At 45.6% G+C, this 14,261-nt stretch overlaps 1 protein-coding gene and 1 long non-coding RNA gene across 2 annotated transcripts in view; one reads left to right on the top strand and one right to left on the bottom strand.

The window, feature by feature from the left end:
* The first annotated feature begins 633 nt into the window (after window positions 1-633).
* On the top strand, window positions 634-9,269 carry LOC122921940. Its single transcript, XR_006387072.1, has 5 exons — window positions 634-662; window positions 4,778-4,843; window positions 4,944-5,109; window positions 5,190-5,214; window positions 9,050-9,269. It is a non-coding gene; the product is annotated as an uncharacterized LOC122921940 (long non-coding RNA).
* ADSS1 (adenylosuccinate synthase 1) overlaps window positions 6,454-14,261 on the bottom strand; it is a 44,728-nt gene continuing 36,920 nt past the window's right edge. The window contains exons 9-13 of the mRNA XM_044272276.1: window positions 11,280-11,434; window positions 9,295-9,419; window positions 7,856-7,953; window positions 7,494-7,643; window positions 6,454-6,677 (exon numbers count right to left, since the gene is read on the bottom strand). Of these exons, the coding sequence (XP_044128211.1) occupies window positions 6,625-6,677; window positions 7,494-7,643; window positions 7,856-7,953; window positions 9,295-9,419; window positions 11,280-11,434 (581 nt within the window). The 3' untranslated portion in view covers window positions 6,454-6,624. The remainder of the gene's footprint in view (window positions 6,678-7,493; window positions 7,644-7,855; window positions 7,954-9,294; window positions 9,420-11,279; window positions 11,435-14,261) is intronic.

Genomic DNA, 14,261 nt, shown 5'->3' with positions numbered 1-14,261 from the left:
TTAATGCCCATCGAAAGGCATTGATCCGGCCTTAAGCTAAACGTTGTTTCGGCGCATTGCCGGATCCGACGTTTAGCTTTTTCTGAATGGTTACCATGGCTGCCGGGACGCTAAAGTCCTGGCAGCCATGGTAAAGTGTAGTGGGGAGCGGGGGAGCAGCACACCCACCGTCCGCGCAGCTCCCGGGGCGCTCCAGAGTGACGTCAGGGCGCCCCAAGCGCATGGATCACGTGATCGCATGGCACGTCATCCATGCGCATGGGGCGCCCTGACGTCATTCTGGAGCGCCCCGGGAGCCGCACGGACTGTAAGTATACTGCTCCCCCGGATGCGGACCACAACAACGGTCGTGTGCATGAGGCCTTAGATTGTGATATAGATTTTAGGCCATATCGCCCAGCCCTATATCCCATGCAGGAAATCAGAACGCGGGGGTGCGGCAAAGTCACTGAGATTCCAGAACAAGGAACAAACTTTGACCGAGGCTTAAAAGGGATAATTTCTAAATTGTATTATAGTGTTGGTTACGTTACAGTGCGGAAAGCTCTCCGTACTATAAGGCAGGAGCTCGTGGTTACAGTCCTGGTCGCCTTTCTGACTGTTTCCTGGTAACAGGGACAACAAACTGGACTCACAGGACACCGAGTGCTCCCGGCTTACAAGTAAGACAACATCTCATGTACATGGATTTATAACCTTTATATTTCTTCTTTGCTCTTTGAAAATAAAACAATAAGAAAGGCACATAAATCTAAAGTAACGGGGCATTTCCAGTTATATATATGTGTAAAACATAAAATAAATATGAAATATCTAACCACAATTGTATTATACTTGGTGATGCTAGTAGGAAGCCCTGGGTCTGTGGCAGCCTCTCAGCATGGGCGGATTTGGCATTTTTGGGGTTCCAAGCAAAGTTTAATTAACCCCCGAATAAGGCTCATGCACACTACCGTACCTATTTTGTGGTCCGCAAAGCGCGCATTCCGTATTTTGCGGAATGTAACAGCTGGCCTCTAATAGAACAGTCCTATCCTTGCCCAAAATATTCTATTCTTTGGTGGAACGGACATACAGAGTTATTTTAAGTTTGTTTTTTTTTTCTTGTGTGACCTCATCGAAGGAATGGTTCCGCATACGGGCCGAAAAAATAAATAAAAAAAATGAGCCCTTAATTTAACCCTTGATCGCCCACTAAACCCCACTCTGAGCTCAGCAGTGCAGCCCGGGCACATCTCCCTTCTGCCCACCTCCCTTCCTATACAGATGAACCGGCTGCACATGCGGTATGTCTGCTCCTTTAGGCCTCATGCACACGACCGTTGTGTGCATCCGTGGCCGTTGTGCCGTTTTCCGTTTTTTTTCACGGACCCATTGACTTTCAATGGGTCCGTGGAAAAATCGGAAAATGCACCGTTTTGCAGCCGAGGCCGTGATCCGTGTATCCTGTCCGTCAAAAAAATATGACCTGTCCTATTTTTTTGACGGACAACGGTTCACGGACCCATTCAAGTCAATGGGTCCGTGAAAGAACACGGATGCACACAAGATTGGCATCCGTGTCCGTGATCCGTGGCCGTAGGTTGCTTTCATACAGACGGATCCGAAGATCCGTCTGCATAAAAGCTTTTTCTGATCTAAGTTTTCACTTCGTGAAAACTCATTTCCGACAGTATATTCTAACACAGAAGCGTTCCCATGGTGATGGGGACGCTTCTAGTTAGAATACACTGCAAACTTGGTACAAGACTGCCCCCTGCTGCCTGGCACCACCCGATCTCTTACAGGGGGATATGATAGCACAATTAACCTCTTCAGGTGCGGCACCTAAAGGGGTTAATTGTACTATCATATTCTCCTGTAAGAGATCAGGGCTGCCAGGCAGCAGGGGGCAGACCCCCCCTCCCCAGTTTGAATATCGTTGGTGGCACAGTGTGTGCCCATCGCCCCCCCCTTCCTCCCTCTATAGTTAAAAATCGTTGGTGGCACAGTGTGTGCCCATCGCCCCCCCCCCTTCCTCCCTCTATAGTTAAAAATCGTTGGTGGCACAGTGTGCGCCCACCATCGCCCCCCTCCATCTCCCCCCCCCCCCATCATTGGTGGCAGCGGAGTTCCGATCGGAGTCCCAGTTTAATCGCTGGGGCTCCGATCGGTAACCATGGCAACCAGGAAGCTACTGCAGCCCTGGTTGCCATGGTTACTTAGCAATAGTACAATAGTAGACGATTCATACTTACCTGCTTGCTGCTGCGATGTCTGTGACCGGCCGGGAGCTCCTCCTACTGGTAAGTGACAGTTCTTTAGCAATGCACCGCACAGACCTTTCACTTACCAGTAGGTGGAGCTCCCGGCCGGTCACAGACATCGCAGCAGCAGGCAGGTAAGTATGAATCTTCTACAATTGTACTATTGCTAAGTAACCATGGCAACCAGGGATGCAGTAGCTTCCTGGTTGCCATGGTTACCGATCGGAGCCCCAGCGATTAAACTGGGACTCCGATCGGAACTCCGCTGCCACCAATGATGGGGGGGGGGGGGAATGGGAGGCCGCACACTGCCACCAATGGTTGTTACTACTATAGAGAGAGGGGGGCCGATGGTGGGCGCACACTGTGCCACCAACGATTTTTAACTATAGAGGGAGGAAGGGGGGGGCGATGGGCACACACTGTGCCACCAACGATTTTTAACTATAGAGGAAGGAAGGGGGGGGCGATGGTGGGCGCACACTGTGCCACCAACGATATTCAAACTGGGGAGGGGGGGGTCTGCCCCCTGCTGCCTGGCAGCCCTGATCTCTTACAGGAGAATATGATAGTACAATTAACCCCTTTAGGTGCCGCACCTGAAGAGGTTAATTGTGCTATCATATCCCCCTGTAAGAGATCGGGTGGTGCCAGGCAGCAGGGGGCAGTCTTGTACCAAGTTTGCAGTGTATTCTAACCTGAAGCGTCCCCATCACCATGGGAACGCCTCTGTGTTAGAATATACTGTCGGAAATGAGTTTCACGAAGTAGCTCATATCCGACAGTATATTCTAACGTAGAGGCGTTCCCATGGTGATGGGGACGCTTCAAGTTATGTTCGGGTGTCCGCCTGGCCGTGCGGAGGCAAGCGGATCCGTCCAGACTTATAATGTAAGTCAATGGGGACGGATCCGTTTGAAGATGACACACTGTGGCTCAATTTTCAAACGGATCCGTCCCCCATTGACTTTCAATGTAAAGTCTGGACGGATCCGTCTGAGGCTACTTTCACACTTAGAAATGTTTTAACAATATAATGCAGACGGATCCGCTCTGAACGGAGCCACCGTCTGCATTATGAACACAAGTGTGAAAGTAAAGGGACTCCTGACTTTACATTGAAAGTCAATGGGGACGGATCCGTTTGCAATTGCACCATATTGTGTCAACTTCAAACAGATCCGTCCCCATTGACTTGCATTGTAATTCAGGACGGATCCGTTTGGCTCCGCACGGCCAGGCGGACACCAAAACGACTTTTTTTTCATGTCCGTGGATCCTCCAAAAATCAAGGAAGACCCACGGACGAAAAAACGGTCACGGATCACGGACCCCGTTTTTGCGGACCGTGAAAAAAAACTGTCGTGTGCATGAAGCCTTAGTCTGTTTAATCAGCCAGCCACTTGTGGGCAGCAAGTGGCCCCCTGATCTCTGGGGCCCTTATTGAATTTACCTTGCTAAAAAGTTCCTGCCTCTTATAAACAGCAGTCAGGGAGATCCAGCATGGCCAGACCCCCTGACCCCGTCCTTAATGATTCGGCAGAGCACAAAATATGGTATATGGTATAAATTAGTGCTTATTAGGGGAGGAGATCAGGTTTCACATGAGACATCAGATGACGGGACTGAGAAGTTATAATCTGCAAACTGTTTTTTAACCCCTGTATCTCAAAAAAGGCTGAAAATGTTTAATGAAACCCAATTTAAAAAAATAGTTTTTTATCTCCAAATGAGTATAATGCAATAATAAAAAAATGCCTGAAGGTGTCTAATATATATATATATATATGTATGTATATATATATATATATATATATATATATACATACATATATTGTAAGAAGGTACGAGGAACAAGAAATCATCGTGGATGATAGGTACGTGTCACCGAGGTTCCTGGCCTCGGTGGAGTAAGAGACGGTTTTTATGTGTCCGCAGCAGTTGCTGTTTGACACCTTAATAGTTAGTATGGCTGTATAACTGATCCGGGACGGCTCTTACTGGGAGTAGTCAAAGTGCTGGGTGGGTGACTACTCCCCATGTTCCAGGCCGGGTTTCGCCAGGCCTAAAAACCAGCCAGCACTGCCAGGTGAGGAGGATTACCTCAGTCTGCCAGTGGAGCTCAGGAGGTGTATGTGCTGGGAGCTGAGGCTTGTGCTGTGATGGAGGGCTGAGACCCGTCTGTAAGGGAAAAGGGCCCCCTAAAAGCCTGCTATGGACTGCTGGAGGCAGAACTGCCAACAAGGTGATTTTTGCTATGTGAACTTTCCATTGTGTGTGAACTAACATCAAGACTGCAAAGTGACGTTTTGTTTTTGCTTTATGTGTGAATAAACACGGAAGTTTGGTTTAAGAACTGGTAATTTGCCTCTGTACTGCGTCCGCTTACCCTGTCTACCAGAGCGAATCCCCATAATATATATATATAAAATTATACTTTTTTTTTACATTAATATTCTTGTACTTACTATATTAAAGGTCTGGTTTATTATCATTTTCATGATTATTGTCCATTTATTGTTGTTTTTCAGGTGCTGACTGACCATGGATATCGAGAAGAGCCTATCATACCCCCACAATCATAAAGCAGGGCACTGGTAAAACTGTTTGCATTCTTTTTGTCTTTCGTTGTAAATATTTTCTATCGTTCTGTAACTATATATTTCTATTGTTTCTTTGTCTTGTGCGTGTTTGTAGTATTGCAGGTAGAACCGTACGTTTTAATTCCCCACCAAAGACTCTGGTCAGGTTTTCAGAAGACACTTGCCCCAAACTGCGCTCTATTCCTTTGGACGTGTACGGTAAACCGGAGATTTACCGCTGGAGGACGGCTTACGACGAGGCCTATAACATGGACCTGCAGGTTTGTCCCAGTTTTATTTCTTATTCTTATAGTGATTTAGTGCAGAGAAGAATTTTTGATCCATGTTTTACCTTTTACAGGGAAGATGGAAGTGACGGAAGCCTGGTAAGTGGAACAGAAATAAGTAACCCTCGGCAGTCTAGATATATTTTTACAGTGTGGAACCCAGGAAAGCTGGATGACATCCTCAATGGGAGCTGTAGTTGATGCCCACACTAGCTCTATTATGTAAAGTACATTTACATAATGGTGTATTAGTTGGGCATATGGATGTCATCGGGTAGAGTTATATGAATAGACCAGGGATGCTCAACCTGCGGCCCACCAGCTGTTGTAAAACTACAATTCCCATCATGCCCTGCTGTAAGATGATAGCTGCAGGCTGTCCGGGCATGCTAGTTTTGCAACAGCTGGAGTTCTGCAGGTTGGGCATCCTTGGAATAGACAATTTGTAGTACCAACGAGACAATGGGAAAACGTGGTTGCATAGAGCTTCCCTCTCGGGGAAGCCCTAAGCCGCCGCACATTTCCCTCGCATAGGCTAACCAAGCCTGAGGCAGTCAAATGTTGTCTTGTTGTCTTCAGTGTAAGGGTGCATTCACACGACCGTGTTTTGTCATCTGCAAATTGCGGATCCGCAAAACACGGATACAGGCCGTGTGCTTTCCGCATTTTGCGGACCGCACATGGCCGGCCCTATGATAGAAATGCATATTCCTGCCCGCGGGGCCACGGAATGGAACTTCGGACGCGGACAGCACACTTTTGCGGCCCCATTGAAATGGATGCAGACTCATTCGTACGGTCGTCTGAATGAGCCCTACAGGTAGTCATACATATTAGACCTAAATCGGCCAAACCTACCAATTTTGGCAGGGCCGGCCGACCATCTAATGTGGATTAGATGTAAAACTTGGGAAAAAAAAGGACAGAGATATGGAATCTCAATATGCCTGATCCTTTTTTTTTTTTTTAAAGAAGATAAGCCTCCCCCAGAGGTGTCTGGCAGAAGCCTATTCAATTTTCCTAATTGAGAACACATATATATATAACAGGGGCCCCGGGTTCCCCCTTTGAATGGAGCCACAGACACACATGGGTGTCTGCAGCTCCGTTCAACTGAACTGTCTCCCGCAGCCCCATAGAGCTGAATGGAGCGGAAGCGTGCATGTGTGACCACCACTCCATTCTAACGGAGAGCACGGGCCCCTGTTCTCATGATTGGCAGCGGCCGCACCCTCGCCAATAAGACACTTTTCCTCTATCATGTGGATAGGGGGTAAGTTGTATCCATCAACTACCCCTGTAATCCTGTTCTACTTTGCAAAATGAGCATCAGACACGTTATTGCAAACTGGCTTTAATGAGACAAGTGTAGGCTGTCACCAATTGTAACAAAGTCGGAAAACGTTCCCGCAGCGGGTCCACAATACGCTGTAGTACACACTATTCTCTATGGACACTGCCAGGGCGGGGGTGCAGGAATCCGGCGGGGGGCGTCCGACGTACTGAACTCTAGAACAGCTCAATCATGGACTCTCTTGATTTTCCAACGCCAACCCATTTGACTGCAAGCAAAAACAAAGCTCAAGTCACTTCTCATATGACTGTCCCACAAAAAATATTCAGCTGTTTTCAAACCAGCACCTGGATCTGAACACTTTTGTAATTACATGTCATGAACAATTTTGTATACCCCTCCCCCCCGGGTTATTCAGTAAAATGTATCTGTATAGCGCCACCTGCAGTTTGTTCTTTTTCTTATTTCTGAGTCCACCTCACTGAGGTGGACGCACATGCTTAGTTACAGTCTTTGACAGGGATAGGGAGAGGGCTGCAGCAGAAAGGACATTCCCCCCTGAGCTGCAGAAGAAAGGACACACCTTCTGAGCCTCCAGCTTGATATAAATCTAGCAGAGCAATTGAAGAAATGAATGGGGAGATCTCTGGATCCATGTGAGGTACAGGGCTGGTTCTAGCTTTGTTAGAAAGAGATTCTCATGTCCTAATATGATGTCCTGATTTTTCATTTTTTTTTACATAAATCATGGGATAACCCCTTTAAGAATGAAATCCATACAAAGCTGGTATCTGTCGCAAAAACAGGAGTTCCCCAACTGGGGTAGTCTGACACTTTATTGCTGCAACGGTGGTCTTGTGATGACACACTTGACTACTTCAAGTGACTACTGAGGCCTGTGGTTGGTTTTGGTTGTCACAGCGAGTAGTCAGGCACATCATCACTGAATAACCGACCGCCGAGCGTACTGGAAACATCGGCCCTGGGGATTAAGCAGGTAAGTAAGGATTCTCTTTTTTTTTTTTTTGTTATAACATTCCTGGCCTTCCACTAAATTTTTGGGGGTCCAGGTAGGTGCACCTACCTGGCACTCCGATGTGGTTTTCTACAAATCTGATGTAGTTCTGTGCCTTGGCAGGAAGGTCTTCCCATTTTCTGGCACTTGTGGTGTCACTCTTCCAGCCTGGCATCGCTTCATATTCCACTTCTACCTTCTGTAAAATTTCTTGATTTGCTATAAAAATAAGACATAACAGACAGGAGGTTAGAATGTGGCCGCCTTGTCCCGGCTGCCCTAATCTTTGCGCCATCGTTCACATGGATTAAAGGGTACCAGCATTTTGATAGCAAAAATAATTTGCACTGCCATTGAGGTGCATGTATTTTTAAATCTTGCTTTGCAACCCCATAGGACTGCGTCTATCAAAAGATTCGAAAATCACAAACCTGGAAAGTATGGGATTCTCTTCCCATTGAGTCTGTATGCTACACCAACTTTAATCTCATCCAGAGTGTCTAAAATATCCAGTTTTGTGAGCGCCAAGCTGAAAATACAAATCAAATTGTTTAATACATTACATTTTAACCTAAGCGAATATAAAGATAAACTTTGTAATATATCTTATAGCAGATAAACGCCTCTTTCTCCACTTACCAGACTCCTCTCATCCCCATACCCCCTACATTGATTCACTGTCTATTCACTGATAAAATCACAGGAATCCATACATTGAGAGGCCAGGTTACAGCTTCTGCCCATAGGGCTCTATGGTGGGGAAGGGAGGAGGAGCAGGGAGCTGCTAGAGAGTGACAGGAACACATTTACTAAGCTGAAATACACCTAAATAAGGGCGTATTTCAGGTGCAGATGGCAGCACAACAGTTAGTTGCGCCTCTATCTGCGACTTTGCCCCGCTCACGCCAGGTCTGAAATAGTGGGCATGGCGGGGAAGGGGACGGGCGGGTTTTAGGCGCAGAAAATGGATTAAATGTAACACAGCTAGGAAGCTGTCTTACATTTAAAACTGGCGCCACTTCATAACTTCGGCAGACCCACCGCCAGCTAGAGTGCTTTTCTAAGACCGGCATCTATAATGCCGGACCTAATAAACGTGCCCCATATTCCCAAAGGTATGCTGCTGCTTCTACTGACTTACTCCAGTGCTGGAGTAACAGCTACACTGTCCTCCATGCTGCTGCTGCTTCTATATATGTCTGAATAGAGATTGGGGGAGCAGGATCCCATTTTATTTATGTGTGCTGTGTATGGGAGACATCATAGCAGCTAGTCTACTAGTTCAGGTAAAACAATTAGAGATGGAGCCTACAGAGGGGAAAACTGCTGATAAATGGAGGCCATATGAAGGTCAGCTATAGTGTTATTCCTCATGTCCACACATATTTAGCAGAAGCAGGAGGGCCCAAGAAAGGTGCAATACTGCCCCCTGTGGCAGGGCAGGCCATATAGTGTTATTCCTCATGTCCACACATGACAGCTTTTTCTGAAAATGCACCTGGAATTGTAGGAACTCTTTCAAGTGCAATTGTCCCACATGTTGTGTTAGAGAAGTTGTGTTGAGGTCACGTGATGTATTTAAGCTTAGTGAGCCTAAAGGGCAGACATTTTCTTTCTAATTATAGGTAAAAGCAGATTATTTTTCGAAATGGGCAATGTGGTCTTCTCTGAATGCTACACAACTGCTGCAGACTGAGGACACTGAAATCAGCAGGAGAATTTTGCATTGAGATAACAGCTTGTACTCACCATAAACGCCATGAAATACGAATAAAATAGTTTTTAAAAGAAAAATAAATTGGTGTCTAAAATTCTATGTGTTTGCAGTGGTGTTTACTTTCTATGTGAATTCCCCTATAGACAGACTTACACAGTGAAGCCATTGATCATGTGGGCATATCTTAAAATGACCAGGTCTAACCAGCCACATCTCCTTTTCCGCCCGGTGGTTACTCCCCATTCGTGACCACGAGTCTGAAGGAGGTTGCCGATGTCCTGAGAAAGACAAAAGGACAAAGCGTTCCATGAGGACCTAAATTAAACCTTCACTACATTCGTCTACCTAAAAAAATGGATGGAACAGGATTTCAGAGTTCGTCTATAAGTTTAAATCTGTTTTCAATGAAAATTCTACAGGATTTGCGCTAAACAGGGGCGGACTACAGGGGCAGACTGGAAACATAAAGTGGCACGGGATAAAAACCTAAAAGTGAGCCCATGTGGTAGGTGGGTCCAAATTGACAGAAGTCAGAGCAAAATATGTAGGTAGGGACAACAGAAGTAGGCAGAGTCAGTGATACCATAGTGCAAAGCCCCATCAGAACCAAATATCACAGTGCAGCACATAATACTGCCACCTGCGCCACAGTGCAGTATTCAACTGTATGGCTATACAGTTGAATCCAGGAGGGTGCATAGCAGAGAATCAGATCCTTATGTAGCCGACTGGTGGCCATGAAGAGGGCTTGGGTGACCCCCCAATGCGTCACCCTACCGGGAAATTTCCTTGTAGGGTCTATGGCCAATTCGCCTTGGCTCTAAATGTATGATCTTTAAAACAAAGGGACTGTAGAGCTCTTCCAGGTACACCCAGTGTCCCTTTGGCTCCCCTCAGCCATGCTTGACATCACTTAGGAGACACAAGGTTGGCCCATTGATTGTAATTGGTAGACCTTGTGTTAGGCAGCAGGAGATAAAGAAGTAAGCTGCGTAAAATATTGCCCTCACCCTTCACTTTAAGGGGAGTTAAAGTGGTCATCCCATGATAAATTTTCCACATTTTTTAAACCAGCACCTGGATCTGAATACTTTTGTAATTGCACGTAATTAAAAATTCAATATAGCCACTGAGTTATTCACTTAAATCTATCTGTATAGCGCCACCTGCTGTTTGCCCTTTTTCCAAATTCTCTGTCCAGCTCACTGAGGTTGACGTACATGCTCAGTTCCATCCTTCAGCTACAGCAGAAAGGACATGTGTCCCCCCTGAGAAAATGCGCACCCCTGATGTCCCAACTTGAAATAAGTCTAGCAGAGCAATTGCAGCAATGAATGGGGAGATCTCTGGATCCATGTGAGGTACAGGGCTGGTTCTAAATTTGTTAAAAAGAGATTTCCATCCATTTCCATTTATATGATAACTGATTTTTATTTTTACATTACTCATGGCATAGCCCCTTTAATAGAGGGGGGTCTTCTTTTCAGAATTCGTTGTAAGAGTGTCTCTCAATCTGGAGGACCTGTGCTGTCCTGTGTTACATAGGCAACCCATGAATAGGCACCATGTAATGCTTCATTTCCCCTTTGGTGGCGCTGCAGGGAAATCAAACAATTACTGCCAGGTTCCCCATCGATAACAACCGATCAGCGGGGTTTACTGCATGTGATCTGCTCATTGTCAAGGGACCCATCTAACAAGTATGGATTATCCAAAGCAGAGAATCCCTTTAAGGTTCAAGCAGTTGGATGCCCCCAATCAGCTATTAAATGGGTTGTCTACGTTAGATGGCCTCTTCGCTCGTAGATGAAATAGACCAGAGCCCCATTATTAATCAGTAGAGAGCTGCTACGACTTGGTTTATACACAAATTGCACAGATGTCCCATGGATTTCAATGGGGTTTGCGTAATTCACTGCACTGCTCATGCAAGACAGGAAGAAGGGGGATGGTATAGGTAAAGCTATTTATGCAGGTGACCCCCACGTGCGTGGGTCCGGTGGGTGGCTTGCAATGAAAGCAAAAGGGTCAGTGGACTGTTCTCCCTAAATCTAATGTAATTTTCCTAATTTCTTGTAATGTAAAATGTATCGCACGTGTCCATCAGACCTACAATTCTGCCGTCTCAGCATACTCACATTTATTTGTTCTGTTGGGAAAGCTCCTATGCCCACTCTAGTGGTATACGCTTTAACCACACCGTACACTTCCCCTATATTCTGAGGGGGGATTCCAAGCCCGGTGCAGACGCCTCCCACTGTACAGTTTGACGATGTCACAAAAGGGTATGTACCTGCAGATAAGGATGCACGTTTATAATGGTCATCATCAAAATAAAAATACAAAAATTATATATTTGGAAAAGAGTTGTCCATATAGGACTGTTTAAAGGGATTGGGTCACAACACATATTCTACATTTTCCAAACCAGCACCTGGATCTGAATACTTTTGTAATTGCTTGTGATTAAAAAATTTCCATAGCCAGTGAGATATTCAATAAAATATATCTGTATTGCGCCACCTGCTGTTTGTTCTTTTCCTTATTTTTTGTCCGTCTCATTGAGCTGGTTGAACGTGCTCATATGAAGTCCCCCAGCCATATGCTGTTAGAAGCTGTGGCAGTTACAGGAAGAGAGCTGCACCCTTTCTGAGCTGTAACCTTAGAAAGACTGTGAGCGTTCCCAGCAGTGACCCCCTTTTATGTTCCCTGATTAGCTCGTCACTAGAGACGTGCACTCAAAAGTGATCCAAAGTGGAAATATCCTTTAGGTCTCCTTCACACATGGCGTTTCTTGACTCCAAAATGCACTTATGGGTCTCGCAGGCAGTTGTACTTCTTGTTGAAATTGAAGTCTGTGGGTGGACACCTCAACTAGAGCACAGTGTGGCCTCTTCTCTCTGCTGATGGGTGGAGGTCCTAAAGGACAAGCCAATGAGAGGCTGCACAATCTCCCTGGTCAACCAAGTCCGCTGCCTAGGGGTTACCTTAGATTCTGTTCAGTCCTTCAAACTGCACATCCAAGGCCTTTCCACCACCTCCAACTCAAAATTATCTTTTGGATCTGCACAATCCAGAGTGTGCAAAAATGCTTGTACATGCCTTCATCATCTCCTGCCTAGACTACTGCAACATCTTCCTCTGTGGCCTCCCATCTAGCACCCTCACACGCCTCCAATCTATCCTCAACTCTGACGCCCGACTAATCCACCTCTCCCCCCGTTACTCTCATGTCTGTTCTCTCTGCCAGTCCCTTAATTGGCTCCTCATTGCCCAGATAATCCAGTACAAAACACTAACTATGACATACAAGGCTGTCCACAACCTGTCCCCTCCATAGATCTGTCACCTGATCTCCCTTTACATTCCCACGCTCAATCTTCGATCCTCACAAGACCTCCTTCTCTAATCTTCTCTCATCTGCTCTTTCCACAATTGCCTCCAAGATTTATCCCGTGCATCTTACATACTCTGGAACCCTCTAGCCAGTAGGTTGTTATGGGGGTCGCAGTGGTTGCAATTGCAACTGGGCACCTACAGTCATGTGAAAAAATTAGGACACCCTTTGAAAGCATGTGGTTTTTTGTAACATTTTTAATAAAAGGTTATTTCATCTCCGTTTCAACAATACAGAGAGATTAAAGTAATCCGACTAAACAAAGAAAACTGAAGAAAAGTCTTTTCCAGATCTTCTGTAAATGTCATTCTACAAAAATGCCTATTCTAACTGAGGAAAAAGATAGGACACCCTCACATGTATTCCCTCTTAAATTGGCTCAGATCTCACACAGGTATATCACACCAGGTGCACATAATTAGTAGATCGTTACTCTGCATGTTGAATGAGGCTTGCCCTATTTAAACCTCAGACATTTAGTTTGGTGTGCTCCTGACTGTTGAAGTGAGAGTGAGCACCATGGTGAGAGCAAAAGAGCTGTCAGAGGACTTCAGAAAAAAGATTGTAGCAGCCTATGAGTCTGGGAAGGGATTTAAAAAGATCTCAAAAGATTTTGAAATCAGCCATTCCACTGTCCGGAAGATAGTCTACAAGTGGAGGGCTTTCAAAACAACTGCCAACATGCCCAGGACTGGTCGCCCCAGCAAGTTCACCCCAAGAGCAGACCGCAAGATGCTAAAAGAGGTCTCCAAAAACCCTAAAGTGTCATCTTGAGAACTACAGCAGGCTCTGGCTACTGTTGATGTAGAAGTACATGCCTCTACAATCAGAAAGAGACTGTACAAGTTTAACTTGCATGGGAGGTGTGCAAGGAGGAAACCTTTGCTTTCCAAGAGAAACATCGAGGCCAGACTGACATTTGCCAGAGATAAAGTTGACAAAGACCAGGACTTCTGGAATAATGTTCTTTGGACAGATGAGTCCAAAATTGAATTATTTGGACACAACAGCAGAGGACATGTTTGGCGTAAACCAAACACAGCATTCCAAGAAAAGAACCTCATACCAACTGTGAAGCATGGAGGTGGAAGTGTCATGGTTTGGGGCTGCTTTGCTGCAGCAGGACCTGGTCAGCTCACCATCATAGAATCCACGATGAATTCTACTGTGTATCAGAAGGTGCTTGAAGAACATGTGAGACCATCAGTTAGAAAATTAAAGCTGAAGCGGAACTGGACCATGCAACATGACAATGACCCAAAACATACTAGTAAATCAACCAAAGATTGGCTGAAAAAGAAGAAATGGAGAGTCCTGGAATGGCCAAGTCAAAGTCCAGATTTGAATCCCATTGAGATGCTGTGGGGTGACTTGAAAAGGGCTGGACGTGCAAGAAACCCCTCAAACATCTCACAGCTGAAAAAGTTCTGCATTGAGGAGTGGGGTAAAATTTCCTCAGACCGATGTCGAAGACTGGTAGATGGCTACAAGAACCGTCTCACTGCAGTTATTTCAGCCAAAGGAGGTAACACTCGCTATTAGGGGCAAGGGTGTCCTATCTTTTTCCTCAGTTAGAATAGGCATTTTTGTAGAATGACATTTACAGAAGATCTTGAAAAGACTTTTCTTCAGTTTTCTTTGTTTAGTCGGATTACTTTAATCTCTCTGTATTGTTGAAACGGAGATGAAATAACCTTTTATTAAAAATGTTACAAAAAACCAC

This window comes from Bufo gargarizans, chromosome 11, assembly GCF_014858855.1.
Source record: "Bufo gargarizans isolate SCDJY-AF-19 chromosome 11, ASM1485885v1, whole genome shotgun sequence".
Taxonomy (NCBI): Eukaryota; Metazoa; Chordata; class Amphibia; order Anura; family Bufonidae; genus Bufo; species Bufo gargarizans.
The sequence above is the reverse complement of the archived record's forward strand: the minus strand, read 5'-3'. Positions and strand labels throughout refer to the sequence as shown.